The sequence below is a fragment of the Myxocyprinus asiaticus genome, chromosome 35 (genome assembly GCF_019703515.2).
Source record: "Myxocyprinus asiaticus isolate MX2 ecotype Aquarium Trade chromosome 35, UBuf_Myxa_2, whole genome shotgun sequence".
Lineage (NCBI taxonomy): Eukaryota > Metazoa > Chordata > Actinopteri > Cypriniformes > Catostomidae > Myxocyprinus > Myxocyprinus asiaticus.
The window spans coordinates 18,755,692-18,769,625 of NC_059378.1; the positions used below are offsets into that span (position 1 = coordinate 18,755,692).

At 36.2% G+C, this 13,934-nt stretch overlaps 1 gene segment (V, D, J or C); it reads right to left on the reverse strand.

The window, feature by feature from the left end:
- Positions 1-4,618: 4,618 nt before the first annotated feature.
- Positions 4,619-9,453, reverse strand: LOC127426567 (Ig mu chain C region secreted form-like). The segment is given in 3 exon segments: positions 4,619-5,689; positions 9,066-9,133; positions 9,218-9,453. Coding segments are annotated over 3 exon segments (483 nt in total).
- Positions 9,454-13,934: the final 4,481 nt, after the last annotated feature.

Below are 13,934 nucleotides of genomic sequence, written 5' to 3' on the forward strand. Positions count from 1 at the left end.
AATTAATAATAAAAAAAGTGGAAAGCACATGGCACCACCAAAATCTTGCGTAGATCGGGATATCTCTCCAAACTGGATGGCAGTGCCAAGAGGATATTGATCAGGGATGCTATCAAGAGGCCAAAGGCATCTTTTAAGGATCTACAAGCCCTTATTGCTGAGATTGATTGGTCTGTGCATGTGACAACAATCTCCCAAGCTTTACACAAAGCTGGCCTGTATGGCAGGGTGGCAAAAAAGAAGCTTCTGAAAAAGAGCTTGCATATTTAGAGCAATCAGCACACTCCCCCACTGAACCTCCTCCTAGGATTTGAGTCCAGAGGAATTTGTGTGAGGACCAATACCATTGATTCCTATGGAGTTCTTAAACCCCACTAATGTTTTATGTCTATCACATATACATTGTGCTATTCATTTATGACATAATATATCATTAAATGTAGCCTCTGTGTACTGAGAAAAGGTGATGCCTATAACAGTATATCAATGAACATAATGAGTATAATTTTCCAACTGTCTTAAATGCCTTTATTATTTGACATCAAGGGCTGGGCCAATTGACTTCACTATGACTCATATTTCTTACAAAGACATAATATCGTATGTTGATTTCCATTTAAACAGGTGGAATCAGAAAAAGTGCCAAGCTAAGTTTTGTTTGCACTTTGTGAAAAAACACTTGGGAGGATTCTGATGCCATGTGGCAAAATGTTTTGTCAGATGAGACAAATTGAACTTTTTGTACTAATCTCCAAGCGCTATATTTGGAGAAAAACCAAGAACATACCATACCTACTGTGAAGCATGGTCGTGGCAACATTTATTTTATTTTTTTATCCCCTTTTCTCTCAATTTGGAATGCCAATTCCCACTACTTAGTAGGTCCTCGTGGTAGTGCGGTTACTCGCCTCAATCTGGGTGGCGGAGGACAAGTCTCAGTTGCCTCTGCTTCTGAGACTGTCAATCCACACATCTTATCATGTGGCTCGTTGTGCATGACACCGTGGAGACTCCACACATAGTACTCTCCACGATCCACACACAACTTATCACATGCACTATTGAGAGCGAGAACCACTAATCGTGACCACGAGGAAGTTACTCCATGTGACTCTACTCTCCCTAGCAACTGGGCCAATTTGGTTGCTTGGGAGATCTGGCTGAAGTCACTCAGCACACCCTGGATTTGAACTCGCAACTCCAGGGGTGGTAGTCAGCGTCAATACTTGCTGAGCTACTCAGGCCCGCTGTGGTGGCAACATTATGTTGTGGGGGTGTTTTTTTTCAGCGGGTACAGGGCAATTGGTCAGGATTGAAGGGAAAATGGATGCTGCCACATTCGCCCAAATTCTTGAGGAAAATCTGTGGCCCTCTGCTTGACAACTGAAGATGGGCAGAAGGTTTGCCTTTCAGCAAGACAATGACCCTAAACACATCGGCAAAAAATAAAATAAAAAAACAATGCAGTGGCTTAAGGTTAGGAGGGTCAAAGTCCTAGAGTGGCCAGATCAGAGCCCTGACCTAAATCCAATAGAAAACCTGTGGATGGACTTGAGGAGAGCAGTCCATCGCCGCTCACCCCGCAATTTGACTGAACTCCACCAATCTAGGTGCGTGAAGCTAGAGACATATCCAAACAGAGTGATGTCTGCCATTAAAGCAAAAAGTTGCTATACAAAAATGACAGACTTTGTTAATTTGGAAAATCTGAGCACAGTCCGATACATTGTTGAGATCTCTTCTGAAACTCACACGTGATATTAGGTCTTTTTCTCAGGAAATAAATCAGTCCAACAACAAAATTCTCCATTTGCTCTACATTTTATCGGAATGCTGTCTAGAAGAACAATTGAGATACAAAGACTAAATATAAAGTATAGCTCTGTACTTTCCCGTTTTAATCTGTAAGTCAACCGTGCCTCACCCGAGGGGCATGTCAAGGCCTGTCCCTCTTCTTGCATAGAAAGATGAACCTGTTTAGCAGGATCGTTGCTACATATGTTGATTCTCCATTTTTCTGGCAACATTTCTGAATCACTACGCAATTGATGTTCTGAAGATTAGTCAGTTAGGCTGTAAACATGTACCAGAGGCTATTGTTCCTGAGACCATGCAAATGTTTCCCTGTACTAGTTTGTGTTGTTTGTACAGTAAGGCTTTCCCCTAGTGGACAGTAAAAGGCACACAAGCACAAACACACAGGAGAACATTGTGTACTTTAAAGGTGCACTCAGTAATTTTTTCCTTATTAAAAAGTTTAACTCCTATAGACATGAAATGTAATTTTGCAATATGTGTAGGAAATAATGTCCACTCAAATTAAAATAAAGACTCCAGTCATATCAGTAACCTTATAAAAGCTGTTTTATTCTACATGGAGAGGGTCCGCACATGGGGGCTGCCATGTTAGAATCACTTGACCAGCCCAATATTACTCGCTTAATCTCAGTAATCGTCCTGTTATTTGACACTTTCATTCACTGATTAAAGTAATCATGGCTGACTGTGAATACTACATTTCTACAATGGCATCTGAAATAGAAAACTGTTGTTTTTAATTTATGCTGCATCCAGGTCGCTGTAAGTGTAAGTCCAAGATGACACAAAGACAAAAGTTACTGAGTGCACCTTTTGCGGTCACAAAAATGTAAAACAGAATAAAAAGAGAAGATTTTCAATTTACAAACAGGCACTGATACAGTGGCCCCAAAAATTATTTAGACACACTCAACAATGTACAAATTAATTTTAATTAGATAACAAAATATCAAATAAAGAGGCATCTGGAAACAAACAACGCTAGACTTATTCTCATACATTTCTGAGCTATTTTTGACATTAATTTTACCCAAATATTGACATTGTCAGCAGAGTAACCACAGGTGTAGTTCATCACATTAGCTATAGACATGTTCCACTAACATTTGACAACCAGAAAGTGTCCATTTACGTCTTAATTTTGAACAATATGTGTTGTTTTATAATCTGAAACCTAAGACAATTATTTTTATCAAATGTTTGGCTTGAAACTGTATTTGTGCTATATTTCTTGAAAATTAATGCCACTTGTTCTGATATTTTGTTATCTAATGCAGTGACATTCATACAGTTTTAAGTGTGGCTTAAGTGTCCAAATACTTTTTGGAGTCACTGTACAGTATATCATTTCAGTAGACATGTTTTTTTTCCTGCTCTCTGTGTCTACAGCCTCATACAGTCAAATGTACAGATAGGAATGGTATGCATTTACTGCCCTCAGGACAAAGTTCACACAGCTGTTGACTGGATAGACTGATGACCAGACCTGCAGTGCTACTGTAATATATACATGAAAACAGATACTGTACAGTACTGTACATTCAAAATAACAAAGAAGGAATTTCTGCTCTTTACTAAGGCACAGCAGATTTACTTTGAGCCATAGGTCTATAATCTATTCTTGAAACCTTGTATGCTGAACATCCTCAATAAATAATTAACCTGCAACTTAATCGACCCTGTATCACTTTTATGCTTTACACGAGGTGCCGCACAGACATGAGTGTTAAGGAATGATGAGCTGGCCAAAAGTGTGCAGTCAGCAGAACTGTCTATAGCTGCAGTCAGCACACTCCCCCATTGAACCTCCTCCTAGGATTTGAGTCCAGAGAAATTTGCATGAGGACCAATACCACTGATTCCTATGGAGTTCTTAAACCCCACTAATGTTACATGTCTAATAAATGTTCCCCTAGGAACATTAAGCTATTCATTTATGACATAATATATCATTAAATTTAGCCTCTGTTTACTGAGAAAAGGTGATGCCTTTTAACATACAGTATATCAACGAACATAATGAGTCTTAAATGCCTTTATTATTTGACATCAAGGTCTGGGCCAATTGACTTCACTATGACTCATATTCCTTACAAAGACATAATATTGTATGTTGTTTTCCATTTGAAACAAATGGAATCGGACACTGATTACAAACCCGTTTAAAATAATATTAATAATAAACCTCAAGTCTGTTTTATTGTTATACAGCCTATATTAAAGGAATATTCTGGGTTCAATACAAGTTAAGCTCAATCGACAGCATTTGTGTCGTAAAGTCGATTACCAAAAAAGTAATTTCGACTCATCCCTCCTTTTCTTTAAAAAGACAAAAATCAAGGTTACAGTGAGGCACTTACAATGGAAGTGAATAGGGCCATTTGTTTTTAGCGTTTAAAGGCAGAATTAAGAAGCTTATAATTTTATAAAAGCACTTACATTCAATACATGTATTATTTGAGGTGTAGTTGTTTAAATAGTAATTTTCGCAGGATTACAGGGTTTACGGCATTACAACAAAGTTGTAAAATTGGATGTAACTACACAGAAAAGGTTAGTAAGCCGCTTTATCTCACTAAAATCGTGTTAACACGCATGTGGTTTATGTCTTGTGGCTATACTTTTGAAATGCAAAAGAATTTTAACGTTTACAGATTGGCCCCATTCACTTCCATTGTAAGTGCCTCACTGGAACCCAGATTTTTGCTTCTTTTCTTTTTTCTTTTATTAAAGAAAAGGAGGGACAAGTGGAAATTAAATTTTGTGGTAATCAACATTATGCCACAAATGCAGTCGGATGGTCTTAACATGTATTGAACCCGGAATATTCCTTTAAGAACATTATTGTAATTGGAGTCAGCAGAGAAGGTTAGTGTTCAGTACTTTTTTGCCTGAAGATGTTAAAAACAAGAAATGAGAGGAGCAAGTACAAAATGTTTCTGAAAGAAGGAAGTGTGTCTCTACATACTGCCCTCCTCGTGACCTTTTATAAAGACCTGTAAACAGGTTTAAATTAAACCTCGAGCTCCCCCTTGTGGAACTTTAGTTTTAATAACAGCACTTCAACTTTGCATTCAAATCTAAAAATAATAAATAAATAAACTAAAATTATAATAAGTTACATTACAGATTACATTTTAATTTTGTGGTTCTGCTACTGTGACATGTTTTACATTTAGGAAGATTTAGCCCATGTAGTAAAGTACATTTTTATTTTGTGAACAGTTTATTTACTATCACATGTTTTTCAAGGTGGAAGATTAAGCTCAAGTTTTACTTAATAATAAGCAGTTATCTCTTGTTTGTATAATACATATAAAAGCAGAAAATCATCCAACAAAAGAGAAGGTGCAGCCAAAAATAAAAATACCATACTTTAAAAATGGAAGGCACAGCACTTACTATATAACAAAGTTTAGCATTATAAGATGAAAAACACAATGTTTCATCTTACTTACAGGGCTGTATCATACACATAATAGAGTGAATCAGAAAGGCTCTAGCCCAGGAAAAAATTAAAATACTTCAGGAGGACTGCAGAGAGAGGGCTGTGCCTTATCATAGTAAAAGGCTCCTCTGTATGTTACCTTACACTCATACATATTCTCACGACTCCATTTATGAGACAGAACTGAGAACAGTCCCACAGCAGTGAATGTACCTCCAGGCTCCCTTTGCACCTGTGGTGTGCTGGCGTGCTTTTTGGAGCCTGTTTCTCCATTTACTATCCATGTGATCTTTACTGCTTTGGACTGTAATCCAGTGATGACACATGCAAGTGTGACTGTCGCAGAGGGCTTCCTCTGAACTCTGACAGGTAGAAGAAGGTGCACCTTTGGAGTCACCGGATGATCAACAATAACACGTGGAACTGAAAAACAGTTGTCAAGATCTCGTTATGAGTAAATGTGAGCAACCAGAAGAAAAATTCTATTTACACTACCGTTCAAAAGTTTAGGGTCACTTGACCGAAATGTTTCTCATGATCTTAAAAATCTTTTGGTCTGAAGGCGTATGCTTAAATGTTTGAAATTAGTTTTGTAGACAAAAATATAATTGTGCCAACATATTAATTTATTTAATTACAAAACTAACATTTAATTTAAAAAAAAGGTTTTGAAATTGATGACTTGGACCAAATAATTAAGAAAAGCAGCCAATAAGTGATAGATGGGAACTCCTTCAATACTGTTTAAAAAGCATCCCAGGGTGATACCTCAAGAAGTTGGTTGAGAAAATGTCAAGAGTACATTTCTGCAAAATCTAGGCAAAGTGTGGCCACTTTGAAGATGCTAAAATATAACACAGTTTTGATTTATTTTGTATTTTGTTTAGTCACAACATAATTCCCATAATTCCATTTGTTATTCCATAGTTTTAATGACTTTACTATTATTCTAAAATGTGAAAAAAAAAATAAAAAAAAAAATGAGTGAATGACCCTAAACTTTTGAGCAGTAGTGTATATACTGTACTAAATGTATTCTTGTGTGCAGACAGCTCTTCTAAACTGACGGTACTCTATTCTATCCCTTCCCCTCTCCACAAGACATTAAGGCCTGTTGCTCTGACAAATACAGTACTGTGATTTGCATATTTGATTTCATTCTGGCCAAGAACCATTCATTCAAATATAAAATCACCAATCACATTTTCAGCTGTCTTGGTTCCAGAAGTATTTTTGCCATTCATTTTTTTCCATAGGGTATTCATAAAATCCTTCATAAGAGTTCTAAGCTATGAACAAAACCAACCAGCTCCGAGGTGAATCACAACATTACAAATTTTAATTTGTAGCAAAATAGTATTTGATTAGCCAATTAGACTCAAAAGACAAAGGTACAAGACTGTCTACTTATCGTCTTTCATGAGGGCATGAACTACCTCCAAAAAAGTGCAACAGTCAGGTTTCGAAAGTAAAAATCCCATTCATTATTTCCATAGGCAATTCATTTTTAATGATTACTTAACTCTTTAAAGGCAGACCATGAGCTTCAATGTTGTTAATCGATGGTGTATGCTTCTGTTGAAGCCATCAGTCTGCATTATGTAAATTTCATTTTTAGAAATCGTGTTTAATAGCGGAATTCATGGCAAAGAACTACATTACCCATGATCCTATAAATCCACTTGCATGATGCACTGTGAATGAAGCCAATGGAGTCGGTCTGCCTACGCTCTCAAACTACTTCTATATTTGTATAGTATATCTTTTCAATACAGTTAAAATATATAGTTTATATACTTATATTCAACAACATAAAAGGTGCTGTAAGAGATTTTAGCCATTCTAACTTCCACGAGACTGAGCTGTTTTGCCACGCCCCCTTTCCACGCCCCATGCACCGATACGTTAAAACCGACACAAAGTATGTTCCCATGGTTGTCAAACACAATAGTAGCGAAAGAGCGCCCTCAACTAACAAATTATAAAACAGAATATGGCATTAAGCCTCAATAATTCGCTGCAACCACAACACTATGAGAACGCGCCAAATGATTGACAGACAGAAAGCGTCATAACCGCGGCCCGCGGACACATGTTTTTTATTTTTATTTTTGCTGTTTACAATGTATGGAGCTGTTACAGAGCCTGGTGAGATATCTCAAGACACTTATTCAGTGATATCTTTCAGGGAGTAGGACATTATTTTTATTTTTATTTATTTTTTTGCATATCTTTCCATAAAAAATCACCTACAGCACCTTTATGTCTATTTAGGGTTGCCACTTTTGAAGTTTTAAAATAAGGGACACTTAAACGTCCTCCACAGTTTTAGCAATAAATGCTTTGAGTTAATATGCGTTATTAATAAAAATTGTATATCCTTTCTTATATGCTAAAATGAAAACTTTCCTGACCCATGCCTTATAAAAAAATAATAATAATAAAATAAATAAATAAAAAAAATACATCATTTATATGTAAAAAATATATTTATTAAAAATGTTTCGATTATTTATCTTCTTTATCTTATGTATACATTATGGATGGTTTATACATATTTTTTTAATTTTTGTTATAATTTTCATTTATTTTATATTATTAAAAAAAATTTCTTCACCTGTACTTGTCTTTATGATTGTATTGATTGTTGGATCTTATTGAACATTTATATAGAAATACTCCACAGTTTTACCACCATTTGTGGACTTTTCAGACGGTCCCTTACCACACCCTCCACAGTATTAGCACGTTTTAGCACAATGTGTGGACTTTTCAGTCGGTCCCTTACCCACCGTAATTTTCCAACTTATTTAAATGTTAAATTGGCGATCTGGAACGATTTCACCGTGACGCCGTCTGTATTTTACGGGACGCGTGGCAACCCTATTTTTTGTATCTTTTTTAATTCAATTATGTCATTCACAATTCTTCATGGGATTGTAGATCATGCCCTCATGAAAGACAGCATGTACACAATCTTGAACCTTTGTCTTTTTGTCTGATTTTTGTTCAAATTAAAGTTTGTAATGTTGTGATTCACCTCGGAACTGGTTGGTTTGGTTCATGATTTAGAACTCTTATGAAAACGTGGGTGGAAACTAGCATGCATCAAAAGTGATAGTTTGGCAAAAAATAAAAAAATAAATAAAAATAGTTTGAGGCAGATAGTTGCTAGGGATATCTCTTAGCAACTATCTGCCTCAAACAAATTTCTTAAATATCTTGGAAAGATATGATGCTACGAAGCTCGTAAACGCTGACAAGTTCTTCATGTTTTTGGATATAACACGATTAATCACATTTTCTGAATTTTCAGAAATTTGCTTCTAAATATAGCTTATATGTATTTCCTTTCCAAATGTAATGCATTCAGTTCCTCTCCTAAGCACCGCTACAAATTTAGAAACTATAATGTAACTCCAGGTAGCCTAAGATGGAGATTCTTGTGTCAAGAGACAACAGCCAGGGCTAAATTATGGATATAGCCAATGAGGCTAGTGCTCTGAGGCATTGAACTGTCAGGGGCCTCAAAAGCCTCAGGCCGTGCAGCCCTAGACTGCCAAAGGCAGCTTTAAAACCAGAGCCCTGCGAGCTGACCGCTAGGCACATACAAGCTGATCAACGGGAACCTCAGGCCCCTAGATCCCTCGCTGAACCCTACTATTTGAATTTTCTAAATTATACAGCAAATTCCCATGTTTGAATGCTATAGCCCTGACCAAAACCATGTTTTCTAACTTGTACGTTTAACTTTTAATTTTAAATTCAGGGACATATAATGACTAAAAGCACCTCTTACCTTCCACAATAATTTGAAGTCCTCTGCTAAACATGTGGTTAATTTGGTCCTTCTCACCAAATACAATGCTGCAAGAGACCTGCAGTGAGCTACATGATACACTACATTAAAACATTAATTAATTCTTTTAGCTTTTGTCTTTGAAATCTTACCCAAGCAGAAGCAGAGAGGTGATCAGCACACCCATTTCCATTCTGTTAATCTCACTCATTTCTTTTCTGTTTCATGTAGTTTCCTTATGTGTCGTTTCTGTTTTATTTTTGTAAATGCAGGCTGCAATATGATTTCCCTCTAGAGTTAATGGAGCTTGGTTTCATTTAGTGTTGACTCTTATAAAGCTGACACAGAAGTTGACAGTTAAGGGGAGAATGTCCCATGTGCAGATGTTCCTTCTGTACAAGCATTTAAAAGCAATCAACCATTACACAGTCGAATCCTTCTTAAAGGCAGCCGGCAAAATTAAAAATGTTTCAGGAAACACAACTAATCATTTTTATTTTATCTTGTACAATGGCCTTAATATGACACCAGGCTTTACAAAAAATATTAATTACAAGGCATGGTGTTTGTACACTAATGATGGGTAGGCTGTATGTTATTTTCTGCAGATATTTCAACTTAAAATGTCTTTTGCATTAAAAAATCAGAATCACTGATATTTCAAAGATCATCCCACACATTTGAGAACAGTAAGGCTTTCTTCTTCTTTTTTTCTTTCTTGTGATCTACACCGGAGATCCAAGTGCATTGTTTTTTTTTTTTACTTCTGATAAATTATATAAATATTTCCAAAGACGAGATTTTTCGTCACCACTGAAATGATACTAGCACATCAGAAATGCATCACTCCTTTTACTGTACCTCAATCTTTTAATCATGGGCAATGTTTTCTGAAGTACAAAAACAGATATATCCTGATAGTGTTGTTTATTTGATGTTCTACAATTATTATTATTATTATAATCATTGTTTTGTATGATTAAGCTGTAACATTAAGGCCCCTGACAGTTCAATGCCTTGGAGCACTGGCTCCATTGGCTATATCCATAATTTAGCCCCGGCTTTTGTCTCTTGACACAAGAATCTCCATCTCAGGCTATCTGGAGTGACATTATGGTTTCTAAATTTGTAGTGGTGCTCGAAGTGAACTATTCTTAGGAGAGGAACTGAATGCATTACATTTGGAAAGGGAATACATATAAGCTAAACTCAGCAAAAAAACGAAACGTCCCTTTTTCAGGACAAAGTATTTTAAAGATAATTTGTAAAAATCCAAATAACTTTACAGATCTTTATTGTAAAGGGTTTAAATCATTTATAAATCTTAGTTTCTGTTAATTTCAACATATAGTAACACATTTTTTAAAACAAAAGTTGTATATGTTTACATTAGTTTATGCACTATGAACTAACATTAACTAACAATGAACCGCTGGTATTTTTATTACCTAACATTAACAAAGATGAATAAATGCTGTAAAAAATATATTGTTCATTGTTAGTTCATGATACCTAATGCATTAACTAATGTTAACAAATAGAACCGTATTGCAAAGTGTTACTGATAATTTCTTTTTTCACATTTGATTTCACATTTGATGTGATGTACAATATTGTTGTCTGTTAAATAATGTGTTATTTGGCTGTTATTCGGTTAAAAAGGACATAAAAACAGGAAAGAGCCATTGGTTTAGTGGCAGAGACAGATGCACATTCTATCACAACACTGCAAGCACTTCTGCACAGATCTCTTGGGAACCAATTGATCCAATTAGACCAAAGTTTTGAGGTTGTGCAATGCAAGGCAGAAATATTTGAACATTACAAAGACGGCTTTAATGAAATGTTACTGATGGAAAATAGTATTGTATACTAATGCAGACAGAATATTTATTTATTCACAACAAACTATTCATTTATCTATGCATTTCTGTATGTAGCATCTGTGAACATTATAGAAAACTATATACAATAATGTCATTATGATGATTTAGATTGACCCCAAATCCTGTTTGTAACAAAGCCCTTTTGCAGAATAAGCACTTTTGTTTGTTTGTTTTTTAGTACCTGCCTAGAACTTCTTGTGTCTGATTTTTGCCTGAAAACCCACAATAATAAATGGCAGTGTCATTTTCCGAAGTCATGATGATTTGCAAGTGGTGATGATGTTTTAAACCATGCCTAGTTAAGATGGCATATCTGCTCTGGTTCAGTCCAGTTCCATAGTGCATACGTGAAGTGTTACTCAAACTGTAGGACAGAATGAACTGTGGTCCCTGCCCAGGGGCCTGTTTGTACCAGCTCATAACCCCTATGCGGCTGTTCGGCCTCAGTGGGCAGCTCAGTGTGGCATTTTGTCCCTGGTGCACAGAGAGGTTCATTGAGGTCTCCCATAAAAAGCCTGAAATTACATGCACAGTATGTATTCAAAGTGGAATTATGGAGGAAATTTCAAGTTAAATAATCCCAACTTAATTTTTTTTTCTTTAAACAATTTCATATCTTGTCTCAGTTCTTTCATTCTCTATTGGTTATTGTACAGTGTTATAATGCTTAAAAGATGAATTCATATAAATTAAATATACATAGGCCTATATTTAATGACAGTGAAGTCTAATTAAAGCAGCAAAACATTGAAATAAACCTCAAATAACGAACTTAAAATAGAAAAGACACTTACAGTGCAGTGCGAGATTCAGAATAGAAAACAGTTTTATGTTGCAGCTTGTTTGAAGAGCCATTTTCATAATCTAAGGTTAAATTGGCCAGAGCTGTTGAAGTTTGGCTGTCTGTATGATGCCACTTTCTCTCAGACTGTGTATTGTCAGTAGTAACAGTCACAGAACAATAGATCTAAGATATGATCATGAGATCATGAGATATTAAACCACTGGAGGGAGGTGCAGCCCACATGTCATTTTCTGCCTCTACTAGGTTTCCTTGTGTTGTGTGAACAGAAGAACTTAGACATTATTATAATATACAGTATGTGCACAGACAAGACTTTACGACAGATCCACAAACTCTTCTGTTGTCTGATTAGAATCTGACAGCAGAATTGGTCATGTTTTAAAAGTGATGTAGGCTAATGCTATATCATGCACTGGATGTTGCCTTCAAATCATCAAACCCCAAGGACAACTTGTGGAAACAGTTTTCAAAACTCTTTAGTAGTTGCACACACAAAGATTTAGCATGCTGGATATTAATCATAAGACTTGATTTCAACTAAGTCACACCAACAGACCAGGGGTGTTGTGAAGGCTTAAGCCCCTGATGTATTGTTCCAAGCCTTTGGTCTTTTTGGAAGATTCTCACGTCTAACTTCACAAATATAATATGTTTTATGAATTTGACTTTGTTCACCCAGTAGTCTGTCTGTCTGTAATGAAAAGCACTGGTGTATTACTGCTTGCGCATTCATTCAGGTCACTGCAGAAATGACTGTCAGCTGGGATTTAAAGCTCTCGCATTTATAGCCAGCTTAACACTACCTGTTCCCGCGAAATTGAGATCTTATGGCTAAATTCTACACTTAACAGTTGTTCACAGTTTACAATGTGACCTGGTAAGTTTATTGTTTGAACTTTGACATTATTTGGCAGAAATAAATTAATGTTATTCAATTGTACAGTATGTTAAAAAATGTGCAAATAAATACACATACATTGTAAAGGAAAAATGTTCTTATACATTTTATTTATTTATTTATTTAATTTTTTAAATGATTTTATTTTCTCCCCTTTTCTCCCCAATTTGGAATGCCCAATTCCCAATGTGCTCTAAGTCCTTGTGGTGGCGTAGTGACTCGCCTCAATCCAGGTGGCAGAGGACGAATCTCAGTTGCCTCTGCGTTTGAGACCGTCAATCCGTCCATCTTATCACATGGCATGCTGAGCATGTGGAGGCTCACACTATTCTCCGTGGCATCCACGCACAACTCACCACGTGCCCCACTGAGAGCGAACCACATTATAGCGACCACAAGGTGGTTACCCCATGTGACTCTACCCTCCCTAGCAACCGGGCCAATTTGGTTGCTTAGGAGACCTGGCTGGAGTCACTCAGCATGCCCTGAAATTGAACTTGCGACTCCACGGGTGGTAGCCAGTGTCTTTACTCGCTGAGCTACCCAGGCCCCCCCGTTCTTGTACATTTTAAAGAGCTAGATATTAGATATAACCAGCTAGGTACAGTATCTGTTTGATAGTTACTGTACTGTTACTTACCTAATGTTGGGCAAATCAGTTGTTCCTACTAAGCTATAGTTAAATTAGAAATTAGTTGGCTAGCTTGCTGCTTCTCAATTAATTATACAATTTGCCCAAATTAATATGCAGCCTTGTAGTACATTTCTTGAAGTATGCTACGTGTAGGCGGACATCTTAAACCATTTTATAAATTATATTTTCAGATGTAAAGACATGCAGAATATAGCTGTATTTTTCAGAAAACAGACACAGCCAGTCAGGAGGAGAAAAGGGAGCTCAAGAGGTATGACATAATCTATGGCAGGCCAGTAAATGAGAAGCAGATTGATTTATGCAGACAGTTATTTTATAAAGGGCCTGAATTCTTATTCAATATTTCAGGATTTTTGTTTTGTTTTTATTGTTCACAAGTGAATAATCATCCATACAATCTAAATACATTAGAGTTGGTCATTTACTTCCATGCCATGTAAACAAATAAATATCAGTAATTTTTACCCTTTTCTTTATTTTAGTCAGATGAAGCATCAATGATGTGGTCAGCATCCAGAAGGTAGCTCACTAATTCAGTGAAACTAAATAATGCCAATTAATAAAATCAGCTAAGGACATTACCTCTTCCAATCCTAGCAACGCCACTGCAACCGACAAACACTGA